At 44.7% G+C, this 14,723-nt stretch overlaps 1 protein-coding gene across 5 annotated transcripts in view; it reads left to right on the top strand.

Moving 5' to 3' along the window:
* Window positions 1-14,723, top strand: part of ISM1 (isthmin 1) — a 48,595-nt gene continuing 33,872 nt past the window's right edge. For all 5 annotated transcript variants that reach the window (XR_014786343.1, XR_014786340.1, XR_014786341.1 and 2 more), the window contains exon 1: window positions 1-134. Coding sequence is in view for 2 of the 5 variants with exons in the window: in XM_084824631.1 (XP_084680757.1) it covers window positions 12-134 (123 nt within the window). In the remaining 3 variants the exon portion in view is untranslated. The remainder of the gene's footprint in view (window positions 135-14,723) is intronic.

Raw genomic sequence — 14,723 nt, 5'->3', positions numbered from 1 at the left:
GCTGCAGGAGGATGGTGCGCCTGGCGGCCGAGCTGCTGCTGCTGCTGGGGCTGCTCCTGCTCAGCTTGCACATCGCCGTGCTGCGGAGCAGCGAGCCCGACGCCGCGCCGGGCGACCACGGCCAGCGCCAGCAGGTGAGTACGGCGCCCAGCAGCCCGGCGCCGCTGCCGGCGGGGGATGAAGAGAGGTTGGGGGGGGACGAGCCAAAAGCCCCTTGCCGCCTCCTGAGAACGGGGGGTTGAGGACCCAGGGAGCGGGGGGGGGGCTCTCCTTCCAGCCACCCACTCGATTCCCTGCGCCCCCCCCCCGCGCGCCCTTCTATAAATAGTGCCACCCACCGGAATCTACACTGGTCGTGGTTTGGGCGAAGGCGTGCGAAGGGCGCTTCCACGGAAGGCTCGTCCTGTGCAAATCGTTCAGGGAATTTCGCAGTATTGGGCGGAGAGAGGGGGGTGTTTCCAATCGCCGGCAACGCCTTCCGTTTGTGGCCCTCCCGCGCTTTGCCTCTGCGCCTTCCGTCCTTCTTCTTACCAGGAAAAAAAATAGGTTAAAGAAGAAAAGACGGAATCGCTGCACAACGCTTGTTGACTGTTAGCGGTAGGAGCCCTCCGTCTGGAAGCCCCCCCCCCCCCCGCCATACGCTCCAGGAACGTGGGAAGGTGCCTTATACCAGGTCAGGCAGTTTGTCCATCTAGCTGCTGTGGCTGGCAGCCACTCTCCGGGGTTTCAGGGAGAAAGTGGCCTTTTCAGGCATCTGCTGCCTCCGCCTTTCAACCAGAGCTGCCACAGTTTGAGCCTCGCACTCTTCCACCTTCTTCCCGTAGCTGAAGCGCCCAGTCTCTGTCCCGAAAAGAAGCGCCTTGGACTGTAGCCAAGATGTCTTCTCAAACTGCATCCGCCACACTTTAGAATGCGTATATTTTGTCCTCTCCACACCTTCACTGAGCACACAGGGAAGAGGAGCAGGAGAGTGCCTGCAGTCCCCGCTCCCGACCTATGCATAGAAGGCTGGACACAGACCCCTCTGTGTATAGCATAGGATTTGTATATGCGATTGCGACCTCACCTCTTGTGAGGTCCCTGATCTTAGACCTTACCTATGTACAGCTTGTACGCAGGAGGCTGTTTCCACAACATCAAATCACTATGGCTCCCCCAGTGCCAGATGTGATGGTTTGCTGCCCAAAACAGACTCCAACTACCCCTGATGGGGCCATCACTCCTAAAGTCCTGCTACGCTATTCCTGCCATCCTTGATTTCCTGCCATCATGGTGCTTCCCGAAGCAGATTGCTTGACCCTGCTGCATGACTGTGTCTGTCCTGTGCACCTCCCCCCGCCACACATTCACTGAATGGGTGAAAAAGGTCTCTGACTTCCCCCTATTAACACGCATACCTCTTGCCTAGTCTTTGCAGGGGGGAGGGGTTGGTGTAAGCAAATATATTTTGACATATCTTGCCAGCGAGTTGCATCCACTGGGGTAGTGCTGAATTTTGAAGTGCAGGTACTCATCAAGACAGTCCCCATAGCCACAGCCCCAGGGAGAGTCCAAAAATTCAGGCAGCTGTGTTGTTCCATAGCCACAAACCAGCTCTAACAGTTTTCATCTCTATCCAAGAGCAAAATTAACTTTTGGAAAGCTAATGGGTCTTCATTGCCCATTCAAGACCAAGCCACCCCAAAATACTTTCCATTACAACAGGGAACAATATATTGTTACAGGAGAAATATATTTCTAAATCTAATCTAAATCCTGCTACTGTGAGGATTGCAGCTAAGCTCAGAGGGAACAGGGAATGGGAGGGGGGCAGATTGCATCATTTATCTCTGCTAATCAAAAAGTGTCAGTGCTGTGTCCCTGTAAGCCCTGGCTTCACTAGACCACTGGTTGCATTTCTAATCCAACATGGACCTGCAAATCTAAAGAATAGACTATGGCTGTGTTCGCATATAACTGTAATAAAAAACCAAACAATCTGGCTTAGCAAACCACATCTGAACAGGCAGTGTACTTGTGCATGTAGCCAGTTTGTTTGGGCTTTGCTCTTCCTTTTGCACAAGCAAGTAAACAAACTAGGCAAAGATAGCTTAGGCTTGATATCCGAACCTCGGATTGTGGTTTATTGTGCTGGAACATGTCAAAATTCATAAGCCAACAACAAACACTGGTTTAAAGCTGGTTTATGGTCCTGGTTCATTTGTACGTGTCTGGCCATGTGTACACCCCCTGTCTGAAACCCTGGAGAGCCATTGCCAGTGAGAGCAGACCAACCTGCATCCCTCCAGATGTGTTGGAGTGCAACTCCCAGCCAGCATGGCCGAACAAATTTTGGGAAGGTTGATTACCTAGACACAACTGAGCTAGATAACTTGACAGAAGGCAGCTTCCTAAGTTTTTGTGCAGAACACACGTTGTGCTATGATATACCAATGTTCAGAGCAGGCGGTATGCCACTTCTGCATGGAGTACTACATGATATACTGTTGATGCTAAATAATAGCTATGTTTTCCGATGAGATTTCAGTTTTCATCTTATAGGACTTGGATGCAGGGAGAATGACAGACCTGGAGGACAATTTTCCCAGTCTTTGTTTTCCAAATGATTTATAGGAAAGGAGAGATAAAGGCGCTCAACAGCAGGATATTCATCTGGAGGGCAAGTATAGGTCCCCTAACAATATCCATAGGAAAATCCCATCCCTGTAATATTTACAGTGTAGTTTAAACATGGACTGTGTTCTGTTTTGAGGAGAATTGGAAACAATGAAGACCACTTCATGAGGAGGAAATTCAGATATCCTTTAGCAAGGGTGTATGACGCAGAACAGCCCCTCGGTTAGTGTTGTCAGATTATCAGTGTAGAATCCTTCTATCAAAGAACCTCAGGGCTAGTGCTGAGCAGAAAGTTCTCCAGTATAAACTTCTAGTTGAAAATTGGGGGTAGGCCTTTGTTGTTGTTTCTTTTGGTTTTGTGGTAGCAGCAAAAAGAGCTCTTCCTGACTGCCAAGTGCCAGGCAATCGTCTTGCCACACCTGAGTAAGCCCTCCTTTCACCCGCATTTCATCTCACTCCCTGTAAAAATTACTCAAATGCCCCTTATTTTGCTGCCCACAAAAGGATGGCGAAATGAAGGGAAGGGGATTTCAGCTCAGCTCTACAGAACTCATGTATGGGGTGATGAGGGGGAGAGAACACCAGCCTAGACAAAATGAGAGGGAAGGAAGTTCTTTCCCCCCATATTCTGCTACAGTTGGTTGTAGCAACAACTGTACTAGAGCTGGAAAAACCTCACTTCTGCCCCCGCACTGTTTTGCTCGAGACTCACTGGACGTGCCAGGAATGGATACACTGGTGTTGAAGCTAGTGCTGCACTGCACAAGCTTCAGTTCTCATACCGTACACAAAGGCACTTGATTCTTGCACAAATATGAGAATTCTTGAACATCTGGCAACACTGTCCTAGCAGCTGTTCAGATAAGAAATCTTGTCAGGAAGAGAGTTACCCACAACCTGAAGGAAGCGGTCACTTATATTTCCAGTGAGTGGAAGGAAGTGGGAATCACTTGTATAAGTGACAGGGGTGGCAGAGTTACTATGCGGGGAACCTCTATTCTCATTATAATCTCTACACACATCTTTGGGTGGGGAATAGTACTGTCCTGATACATTACATCAGCCTTCCCCAACGTGGTCGGCCAAAACATCTGGAGGGCACAACTCCCAGGTTTCCTGACTATTGGCCATGCAACCTTGGCCTGATAGGAGTTGAAGTCCAGCATCTGGAGAGCACCAGCCTGAGGAAAGCTGCCTTACTGTTTTGGTGTCTTTCTAGCCCACAAGGCTCACGGCAGCATACAACATTTTAAAACCTAGCCTCATAAAGTGTGTGGGTTATTCCATGGCCATCATTCATAATATATGTAGGTATGGGGCAGCAAATAAGCATAACTTTTCTCCTAGGCCACACTACTTACTCCTCCCTCAAAACCAATAAATGCTGTCCTCATTTGCTTTTTATTCTGGATAGGTGTGAGTGAGTTAGTGCAGATGTGTTGCAGGAAGTAAACATTTCTGCTGCAAAGTTTCGGCATTAAATGCTGATAATGTGCTGAGAGAATGACAGCTGCATCCTATAGTATGAAGAGACAATAGATGTAGTATTGGGGGAGTGGGAATGGGGGGATATCTGTCTTCATTCATTTCATATTCATTTCCCTCCCCATTACCTACCCTAGTAAGCATTGAGATGAGTGTTCGGGATCCACACTCCAATTAACATGGCTGTTAGGTTTTTTTTTAAGTCATCTTATGATGTTTTAAGTATATAGTTGAGAGAAAAGATATATTGAGGCTTCAGGTTGGAATGTGGTCTAGGTTTTCTTAATGGTGGCTATGAAATGAACCCAGAAGGCAATGACAGAGTTCTGTTCTGGTATGAGACAAAAATAATAGATCAGGTATCCCAAAACGTTCTTTATGAGGGAGCATTAAGCCCTTTTCAGTTGTTCAGTAGCACATGTGGGATAGCAGGCTACTACCCTGGTCTACATGTGTTCATCTGTAGAAGGTCCATGCACATATGGCTTCCTCCTCTGATGTGCATTAATTACCCACAGATATTGAATATCTGAAAAAGGCTATAAGGTTCACGGTTCATATAAACAAGTCACTACTGTACCAACACACAAGTACTGCTGCTGTAAGGTTTTCTGTGCCACAGGTAGCATTTGAGGATAAAATGCATGCAGTCTCAGGGACAGTGCCTCAATTATTGATGAGTGGGGGGCCAGAGGGAACCCAGCTCATAACTTTAGCAACAGCCCTCTTAGCTATCTTTTCCCTCCTGAGTTCGAGCACTGCTCATTGCTCCAACAAAATCTTTAGGCCACTGTGATTCTGTACATGCTTACTTGAGGCAAGGCTTATGGAGCTCAGTGGTTGCCTTCAAAGGTTTGGCCTAGCAGCTGTTCAGATAAGAAATCTTGTCAGGAAGAGAGTTACCCACAACCTGAAGGAAGGGGTCACTTATATTTCCAGTGAGTGGAAGGAAGTGGGAATCACTTGTATGAGTGACGGGGGTGGCAGAGTTACTTTGGGGGGAACTTCTATTCTCATAATCTCTACACCCACATTTGGGTGGGGAGTGGTACTGTCCTGAAACCTTACATCAGCCTTCCCCAACATGGTCAGCCAAAACATGTGGAGGGCACAACTCCCACAGATAGTGTAAAAACAATAATGGGTGTCTTCTGTTTTCAATAAGTTAAGAACACAAGGAGAGCCATGCTAGATCAGACCAAGGGTCCATCTACTCCAGCATTCTGTTACACAGTGGCCAACCAGTTGTGTGTACATTGGAAGTGACAACAGATGCTCCTAACAATGCATGAGAAACAAAGATATTAGATTTGTTAGAGATCCTGGAAGGCCCTGTGGAGAACATAGAGCACACAACTGTCCTGCAAGGCATGTAGCACTTCCCCAACTTATTGTTGCCATCACTCCTCTTTTCAACCCTAGAACTAGGGTGTGTAGCAACCCGAAATCTGCAGGTTTTACCTAGGAAGGTGGTAACTACCAGCTAAACTCCTAAGTCACCAGTGAGCAAGCTCACCTGTTTTCCCCATGTCTTCCTTTGAGTAAAGCATGTAGCAGAGATCCTTCGGCTATCAAAGTATGACATCAAACCCCAGGTTCCAATTAAGAAGCTTTGTTAAGATTAAGGACGAGGGTTGAGGGAGAAATTGGGTAGCCCCTGAAAAGAAATTAAAAAACATTTCTCTCTGTCTAGCCTGCACTAGACAGTCTTACAGAGATGTTCCAGAACTTCCTTGCCTGAAGCAAGGGTCACCCACAATGATCTGAGATAACAAAAGTGTGACACATTTTGTAGGCAAAAAGCCCCATCTTTTATCACCAGCCTTTCCTAACCTGGATCCCTCCAGATGTTTTGGGCTATAACAGCTCTAATCATCCCTCACCATTGGCTATGATGGCTAGGGGTGATGGGAGTTGTTATCCAACACATCTGGAGGGACCCAGGTTGGGGAAGGCTGTTCTGTCCCTTGTAGGCTCTGGAGCAGGGGGACTGGCAGAGGGAAGAGAATCCACCAATCAGGTATGACCACCCATCAGGCAAGACATCCCAGCTCATAGGCAGAGGAACTTGTGGAAATGAGTTATTGACGCTACCTCACAACCCAAATAGGTAGGCTTAAGAGGCGTGAAGGGAGATATTTCCTTTCTTTTCCTGATAGATAGGAACTATTAAGGGAAATTCTTAGCTTATGTATGTTGTGGCATATGCCCTGGTTCAGAGATTCTCTCAAACTATATGTCAGTACATTGGCAACCACTGATCACCTGTCTACGGTGTATACAGTCAGAATTATCTTACAACCAGATACCATTTAGTGCCAAAGCATATGCCACAGACAGTGACCATGAAGATAGAATAACTCTCTAGACTGTAAAGCTCCTTTTTGAATGAATAATACCCTCTCGATAAATGAAATTGAGTTGTAAGCGTTTATAATAAAGGGGAAAATATAGAGCCTTGAAATGGCTCAGAATACCATAAATAGAATTGTCTTTGTTCAGTGGAGAATCACTCTCCCAATAGTTTTGGGAGAAGGTATAAGCTATATTTTTGAAGTCACATAGGGTGACTGGGGTGAAGGAGCATGTTACCGTTCTGGTGAATTTAATTTTACTGAAGCATCAGGGGCTAACTTGGATCCACCAACCTTAGAATGGACATATGACGAGATAATATGACAGATGATCTGCTCTGACATGCATCGAAATGCCCACTTATAGCTCACCACCTTGGTCTGCCCTTGAAAAACTGATCCCCATCCTCTTCCTTTTCCCTCGACACCCCTTCTCTTGCGTGTCTTGTCGTTTTCATTTGTAAGCATAATGCCAGGGCCTCTCTCTTTTTTTATTGATGTGTATTGCTTTGAGCACATTGTTGTCTGATAATGATAGTCTGGAAAGTGGAATAAAAATGAAGTAAGTAAATAAATGGAACTTAGGTTCTTATGGTAGCCCAAAACAGTTTCCCCCATACTCATATTTTAAGAGGGATATGGACTTGCGGGGGGGGGGGGGACGACACCCCTATCTAAGTAAAAAATTAAATGCTGACTTCTGAATAATAAAAACCATCATTTGAACCATTGCTTGTAAATTGTCATTGTATAACATCTTGCATTCCTATTTTTAAAAAGTATCTTCAAGAAGCCTACCTATAACATTTTTATGAATCATGCTTTCTTTCCCTATGGGCTCCTGACGTGCCTTAAAATGATGTTCTGTAAAACAGTAAAATGAAGGCGTTTGTGTGTTGTTGTTTTAATGAGGCGTTTGGTACCATTGGAATAACCCTGAATTTGCCTTTCTTGACAGGCCAGTAACATAATGAGGGAAACAGCTGGGCAAATGAAAACTCTAGGTAAAACTTGTTCCCAAAGGAGTTCTTTATATGCTACTGCCTGGGGGTGGCTGGAGGTGACCTGACTATCTTGTTCTAAGAAAAACGAAAGTCAGGTTCAGTTAATAGCAGCGTATTCATTTATATATGGACTCCTGATTTCATGAAATCTTTACCATTTCTCATAACACTATCTGTTAAATTGAGCATCTGAATTTAAGCAACATTGTAGAGCTAGTGGTCCAGTAGAACTTCTTCATCATATTCTGCCATGCAAAGTTATATACTTCCTAACTCAATTGATTTTGCAGCTCTGGATTTTGGGAGAGCACAATCTTGAAGACATTAAGGGCAAAAGAGTATATCGGATATCACACTAAGCATTTAAACAGATGGAAACATAAGTAGCAAATTTACTTATTCTCTAGCCAAAATTATAGTAGCCTGCCTTAGAAGTACATTTAAAAACACAACTAAACAAATCCTTTTGGGCCTCTGAAATCTTTTGCTAGCTCCCAGTTTTCTGATATTTCCAGAAAGGATTCTGCTTTCTCTTAAATCTATCCTATGTTACCCATGTTGTTCCATGCCGTAGTAGTCTGCTCATCTGGAATGTTTCTTTTTTAAAAACAAAAAGTGTATGGAAAAGGAAAGGTATCTGATGATTCAGACAAAAAGTCAGTCAGACGGCTGATAGTTTTTCACTGGTTGGCAGATGTCTACACCTTAGATAGCAGCCAGTTTGAGTTGCAAAGTATGTGGGATTCCATGTCTCTTGCAGCTTTTCTGATGGGCTACCGAAAAGGTGGCAGATACTACAGAACTTTTTGTTCATGCTATGTTTTTTGTGCTTGGAGTTTCTAAGTGAAATTGATAGACTGAATTACTTCCTAGTCAATGAAGCAATTTATTTGGTGGGGTCGAGCTTTCCTTCTTACATTTAAAAGAATTGCAAGCACGTATAGTAGCCAAAATGTTCCTCTGTCACACTTAAGAATGTGACGGCAGAGTGCCGGTGACGGCTTCAGGATCTCAACAGTTGAAAGCTCTGCTTTGAATCATTGTGTCTGTATGCTTGTTTAACACTCTTTTTAAGAATGGCTTGATGTCTTATCAATTTAACTTCCTCTTCCTGGTTTTCTAGTAATTCCCTCCCAAAAAATATCACCTCCAGAATTTGTCAGTTGTTATATGTGCTGCTTCTCTTAAAGAGGAGCTATGATTGCAATATGGCTACCAGAAAATTAGGAGAAAGCCAACTGACATACTGACAACCTGATGCAGCCTTCAATCTGTACACATGGTGGGGGATTGGGATAAGGCCAGACTACCCCCACCTAATGTTTGGGCATTGCATTCAGCATGTGCACAGGGGCCTATATGTATAGAGCCCAACGTATGCAAGTCTAATCCACATGATCTGTACTGGTGCGGTCATCGTGGGGTTGAGATAAGAGTGTTGAACTTTACACATATAGGCCTCTGTATAAAGTCTCATGCATGAATGCCAGATAAGGATGGGGCTCATGCATGGACTGAATGTGTATAATGTAAGAAGACCAAGGGTCTGTCTAGTCCTGCATTCTGTTCACATAAGAGCCAACCAGCTGCCCATGGGAAAGCCAGAAGCAGGGCTGGCGTCAAAGGTAGGTATGGTTGGGGACCCATTGAGGGCCCATTGACAAGAACCCCTTGGAGTTGTCCTCCCCTACACCATTGCAACCTGCACATTCACCTTCCTCTCACCCTAGCCAGACTCTGGTGGCTGTGAGAAGGAGGAGCAGTAGATGCTCTGGCTGTCTGCCTGTCAAGCAAACAAGGGATAGCAATGATGAGAAAGAGCATGAGGTGCAATAGGAACTGGTGACAATGGTGATGAGAAGGTAGACTCACTGAGGGGGGGGGCATGTCCAACCATGTCTTATTCAAGGGTCAGCCATGAAGATCACTGGGTGACCTTGGGACTGCAATGGGAGGGGCCATAGCTAAGTGGCAGAGCACCTACTTTGCATGCAGAAAATACTAGGTTCAATCCCCAGTATCTCCAGGTGGGGCTAGGAAAGAATCCTGCCTGAAACCCAGGAGAGCTGCTGCCAGGCAGTGTTGACAGTGCCAGTGGTCTGAGTCGGTATAAGGCAGCTTCCTCTGTTCCACTTCTGAGGCCCTCCTCCCCCTGGAGAACAGCGCAACTGCTAGGCTGATCCTCCACCATTTGCAGAAAAGAGAGATAAACAAATAAAAACAGCAGGCGGTAACAAGGATGCTGACAAATCTCTGGAAATTTTGAGTACAAAATCTGGAAATTTTGTACTGTTTTATTACATCTGGAAATAAGAGACATTGCTTTGATGCTCCTGACACACATGGATCACTGTGGAAAGGCATCATCAAATAACTCAGACTTTCTATGAATGTCTTATACATTAGATATATGATGAACCTATATTACCTTCAAATGAGCTAAACAACTGCCATCCCCTTCATTTTAATTAGGTTTTTTATCTGTTATAAATGTAATGGGCAGTATTCAAGTTGACATTATATATTTTATTTATTACTTATTTATTTACATTAGCACTAATGTAAATTACGTTGCACTAGCGTAAGCGACCTCTAGCGCAACATGACAGTATGGTTGCCAGTTTGCAGCACTGGGGACCCTTTGACATTCCCAGGTCTACTCACAAGTAAGTCCCAATATGTTCAATGGGGCTTACTCCCAAGTTATTGCATAGGATTAAGACTCAGCCAGCAATGCTCCTGTCAGCTGTTAGGCTCAAAGTGTTTCAAGGCACCTCAGGCAAATTTGAGATTTGCTTTACTGGGCAACAGCTTGTTGGATGAGAAGGATGCCAACAGGTTAAGCAACAGATTCTCTTGAAGTTTGGCTTTCATAATTAAAATGCAAAAGGTGGAGAGAAACAGAAAAATACCTTAATGTCTAGGGTGCAGTGAGCTACTCCTTCAATATGGCTTCAAGTAAATCCGTTTTATTCTAATCCATTCTAGTTTGAGGAAATACATGCTCTCCTGTGTGAGTAGGAAGGCACTGCTAGATCATAAGAAGGCAGAGACTTCCCAACAGATGAAGACAGGGTCACTGTATAGGAGTGGCTGCCCCAGTGAGGTGGTCTGGCTCTCAAGGTCATCGATTAAAACCAATATAATGGACAAACTGTGAAGTCATCCATCCTCTTTAGCATAAATCCCCCCTCACTGGTCTCTTCAGAGAGCAGAGCACCTATTTATCTAATCTCCCACCTTTATAATACAAATTTTCAAGGCAGCTTACAATGTAGGTAAAATAATGATAACAAACAATCACTACAAACATTACAACCATGAAACAATAAACAGCAGTTAAAAAGCGGGGGGGGGGGACAGAAGCAAAAACCTCAGCTAGCAGCAACATGATAATCATTCAAAAGCTTAAGCAGATAAAATGGTTTTGGCTTGGCACCTAAAATTCATTAGACCAGGTGCTGGGAGGGCACCCACTTAACCTCTGATGGCAGGGGCACCTACAGACAGACTTCCAATGATAACTTAACTGGCAGGCATATTCACGTGGGAGCATGTGGTCTTTTAGATAACAAAGCCACCAACATTTTGAATTGTGCCTGGAAAGAGACAGGAAGTAAATGAAGATGCTTTAAAATTGGTGAGATGTGTTCCAATTAACCAGACCATATCAGAGGCTACATGAATGTGTTGTGATTGGTCAAAGCTCCTCTGGTCTGGATAATAGCATGGGCATTCTTGAAGAGATGTTCACCGTGTCTGCATTAGTGGTGTCCTCGTTTGCTTTTGTTTAAGGGACATTTGAGCAGAAGCTACAAGTTATGGCTACATCTTCCCCATTCTGCATGATTCACAGCATCCAAGAGACTTCATAATAAAACGAAGCTGAGGTACGATAACTTATGTCTTGACTTCAAGGACTGTAAAATGCTCAAAAAGAGGCACCATATCATTTAATTCACAAGGGCTTTAATACAGTCTTCCCCAACCTGGTGACCTCCAGCTGTTTTGGACTTCAAATCACATCAGCCACAGCCAGCATGACCAATGATCAGGAATGCTGGGAGTTGTAGTCCAAAACATCTGGAGAGTACCAGGTTAGGGAAGTTTGTTATAATATATATAAGTTGTATATATTATAACAACCTCCTAAATTAAATGTGCTGGTGCCTGTTGCTGAGCTGAAATAGAAGACAAGCTGATTATGTTGCTGCCATGGCATGAGGAATCCTGTTCCCATGCTCCTCTGGTAAAGCAGGGGTGCAGAAGCTCAGGCCTGGGGGGCAAATGCAGCCCCCAGGGTTCCTCAGATGGCCACCCCCTTCCCCTGGCCCCACCTTCTTTCCCCTAACCACTGATTGCTTGGTGGCTTCCCAGCTTTATTTTAATTAATTAATTATTTTTTGTTATATTTATATGCTGCCTTTTCCTCCAAACAGCTCAAGGTAGTGTACATAATTCCCCTCCTCTCCATTTTATCCTCACAACAATCCTGTGAGGTAGGTTAGGCTGAGAATCAACCATTGGCCCAAAGTCATCCAGTGAGTTTCATGGCCAAGTGGGGACTTGATCCCGCGTCCCCCCAATCCAACACTTTTGTGCACTTTTTTCCCCATTCTAAGAGGTTGAAATCTCCTCTCCTAAGGCTTAGTTACTGGCAGGAAGAGCTTTAAGTAAGATATGCTGGTATTTTGGCCACACCCCCTTCTGCTTTTGGCCCCTCCCACCACTAGAATGCAGCCTCTAAAAGCTTCTCTGGAATGGAATGTGGCCCTTGGGCTGGAAGAGGTTCTGCACCTCTGTGGAAAAGTATGACTGCAGGAACCACATGGGCAGGACGAATGACATGGCTCCTTCTCAGGCAACTGCTCTTTGCATGGTAAGGAACAATAATATCATTGGCTCTATCCATATGGTTCCTGCTTTACCAGAGGAAATATGGGAAGAAGTGATTCGCATGCTGCTGCAGGAGGATATGGGCTGGCTCTAACACTCTGCATATTTTGTTACAGAGAAGAAAAAGGGGAGAATTCATTTCCCAAGTATTGACAGCCATAGTATTTGAACTACTGCAGGCTATGTTCCGGCTTTGCCTTTTTCCGCTGCTGGAAACATTGACTTTCCTTGGGGTTTCTTAATACAAAACAGTTTATGGCCTGCCCTCCCTGTTTACTCTTATTTTTGTAGAAACTTTTTTTTTTTTTTTTAACAAAGTTAAGTGAACTCTGACTACTTCTTTAATCTTCCTTGTCAGAACAGGGCATTATTCCTTCCTTCATATCTTGCTCTTGTATTGTGACATTTCTAGAGGAGATGTTTACTGTTGCTTTCTGAATAAGCTGACGATAGGGACACATAATACTTGCTATTTGAAAACCCTTGCCCTCTGTATCACTTTATCTCTCTCTTTTTTCACAGCCTGTGCTAAAGTGTAGTTGTAAACCAAGTAGATCATGATAGCTCTGATGTTCCTGCTAAGGCATAACAGTTACAAGCTTTCTGCAGGTAGTATTCTTTGATTTGCTGTTGAAGTTCTTGTCCACCATGATTCATTTAGTGCTAGAACCACCAGACAGAAATGTCAAAAAGATGTGTTTTTATACAAGTTAGGTATATCTGTTGGATTTTAGTTAGTTTGTTTTTTAAAGCCTGGATCCTGGCTTGTGTGACAGATAGTTTTAACCTGAAACAAGATAGGGCAGTGAAGATCAACAGAATTTTGACCTAGTTCAGGGGCCATCTGAAAATCTGAAACTCTTGCAGTCATTTTTGCTATGATACTTCCAACACCCACAGCTAATAGTCTAGTGACTCACCCATAAGTCTCACCCCATGACCAATCATTCAGGAATTGCTGTCTTTAAAAAAGGGAAATTCGGCAACCCTCATTTACCCTGGCATAAATGGTTACTAGATTTTGTTCTCTGTTTTGGAGTTCTGGATTGCGTGGGGGGAATGTTTTTGCTCCTTCTCAGATGATGCATTCTACCACAAACAGCAGGTGAGTTCTCCTCTTGTTGTTGGGGGGGTTTTTAAACCCAAGGCTGTGATCCAGTATTTCATCTGAATCAAAATGGACCATAGTTTGGAGGTCATATTCAAACAATAGTTTAGCATGATGTGAACAAGCCTAGCCTCCTCCCAGAATTACTTGCTCCTCCTGTGCGGCCGTCAGGAGGAATTCGCTTCTGCTTTCCCTTAAACGGAACTTGTCATTGCATCTGAACCTCCAGGGATTGTGGCTTAACATTTAACTATAGTTAGTTTCAAGAACCTAGCTAGGTGAGCAATTATTTAAAGTTAGCTTGTTTGACGCTATAGTTAGCATTAAACCACAATCCCCAGGGTTTTGGACCCAATGACAAGCAGAGTTTAAGGGAAATCAGAAGCAAAACCTTCTGAACTCTTTCTCCCATCCATGGGGGAGAGGGAGCACATGAGTCCAGAGAAGGCTAGGCTTATTAATGTCATGCTGAACTATGGTTTAGTGTAGTGGTCCCCAAACATGTGTCCCGGATGTTGCTGGAGTACAAATCCCATCATTCCCAGCAAGCAGGATCCATAGTCGGGGTGATGGGTGTTGTAGTCCAGTAAAATCTGGGGGTGCATGGTTGAGAACTGCTGATAATAAGTATATGTGGGCCTCAAGTGACAGAGGTGAGTCCAAGAGTGTCCCCAGACTATGTCCCTGTTGACTCTACATTGTAGAAGTAGTGCAAGACTATCCAGGACAGGTAAATTACCCAACTCCTAGACCTGGGAACTGCCCACCCACATAGCTTATGACTGACTAGGATTCCATTTCAGTTGGCTGACCCTCATCCAGCCCACCACTGTATCCAGGATCCGGTCCAGGCCATGCACAGCCACACCTAGATCAGATGTAACAGAGAAATGGAGCCAGGTGTCATCTGCATACTGATGACACCTCACCTCAGATCCTCTCATGACCACACCAAATGATTTCATATAGATGTTAAAAAGCATTGGTGACAGGATCATGCCCTGTAGCATCCCACAGCACAATTGCCAAGGGGCTGAGACACAGTCCTCTATTGACATTCTTTGGAACTTAACGTGCAAGTAGAAGCTGAACCACTGCAGTACAGTGGCCCCTACTCCAACATGATGGAGCCGGTCCAGGAGGATGCCATGGTAGATGGTATCAAAAGTCACTGAGAGATCAAGGAAAGCCACAGGGAACATTCCCCCTGTCCCTCTCCTGATAAAAGTCCTCCATCAGGGCAACCAAGGCCGATTCTGT

Source organism: Heloderma suspectum, chromosome 1 (assembly GCF_057233095.1).
Source record: "Heloderma suspectum isolate Gila_16-S chromosome 1, 16-S_ref, whole genome shotgun sequence".
Lineage (NCBI taxonomy): Eukaryota > Metazoa > Chordata > Lepidosauria > Squamata > Helodermatidae > Heloderma > Heloderma suspectum.
Note: the sequence above shows the minus strand (reverse complement) of the source record. Positions and strands in the feature narration are given on the sequence as shown.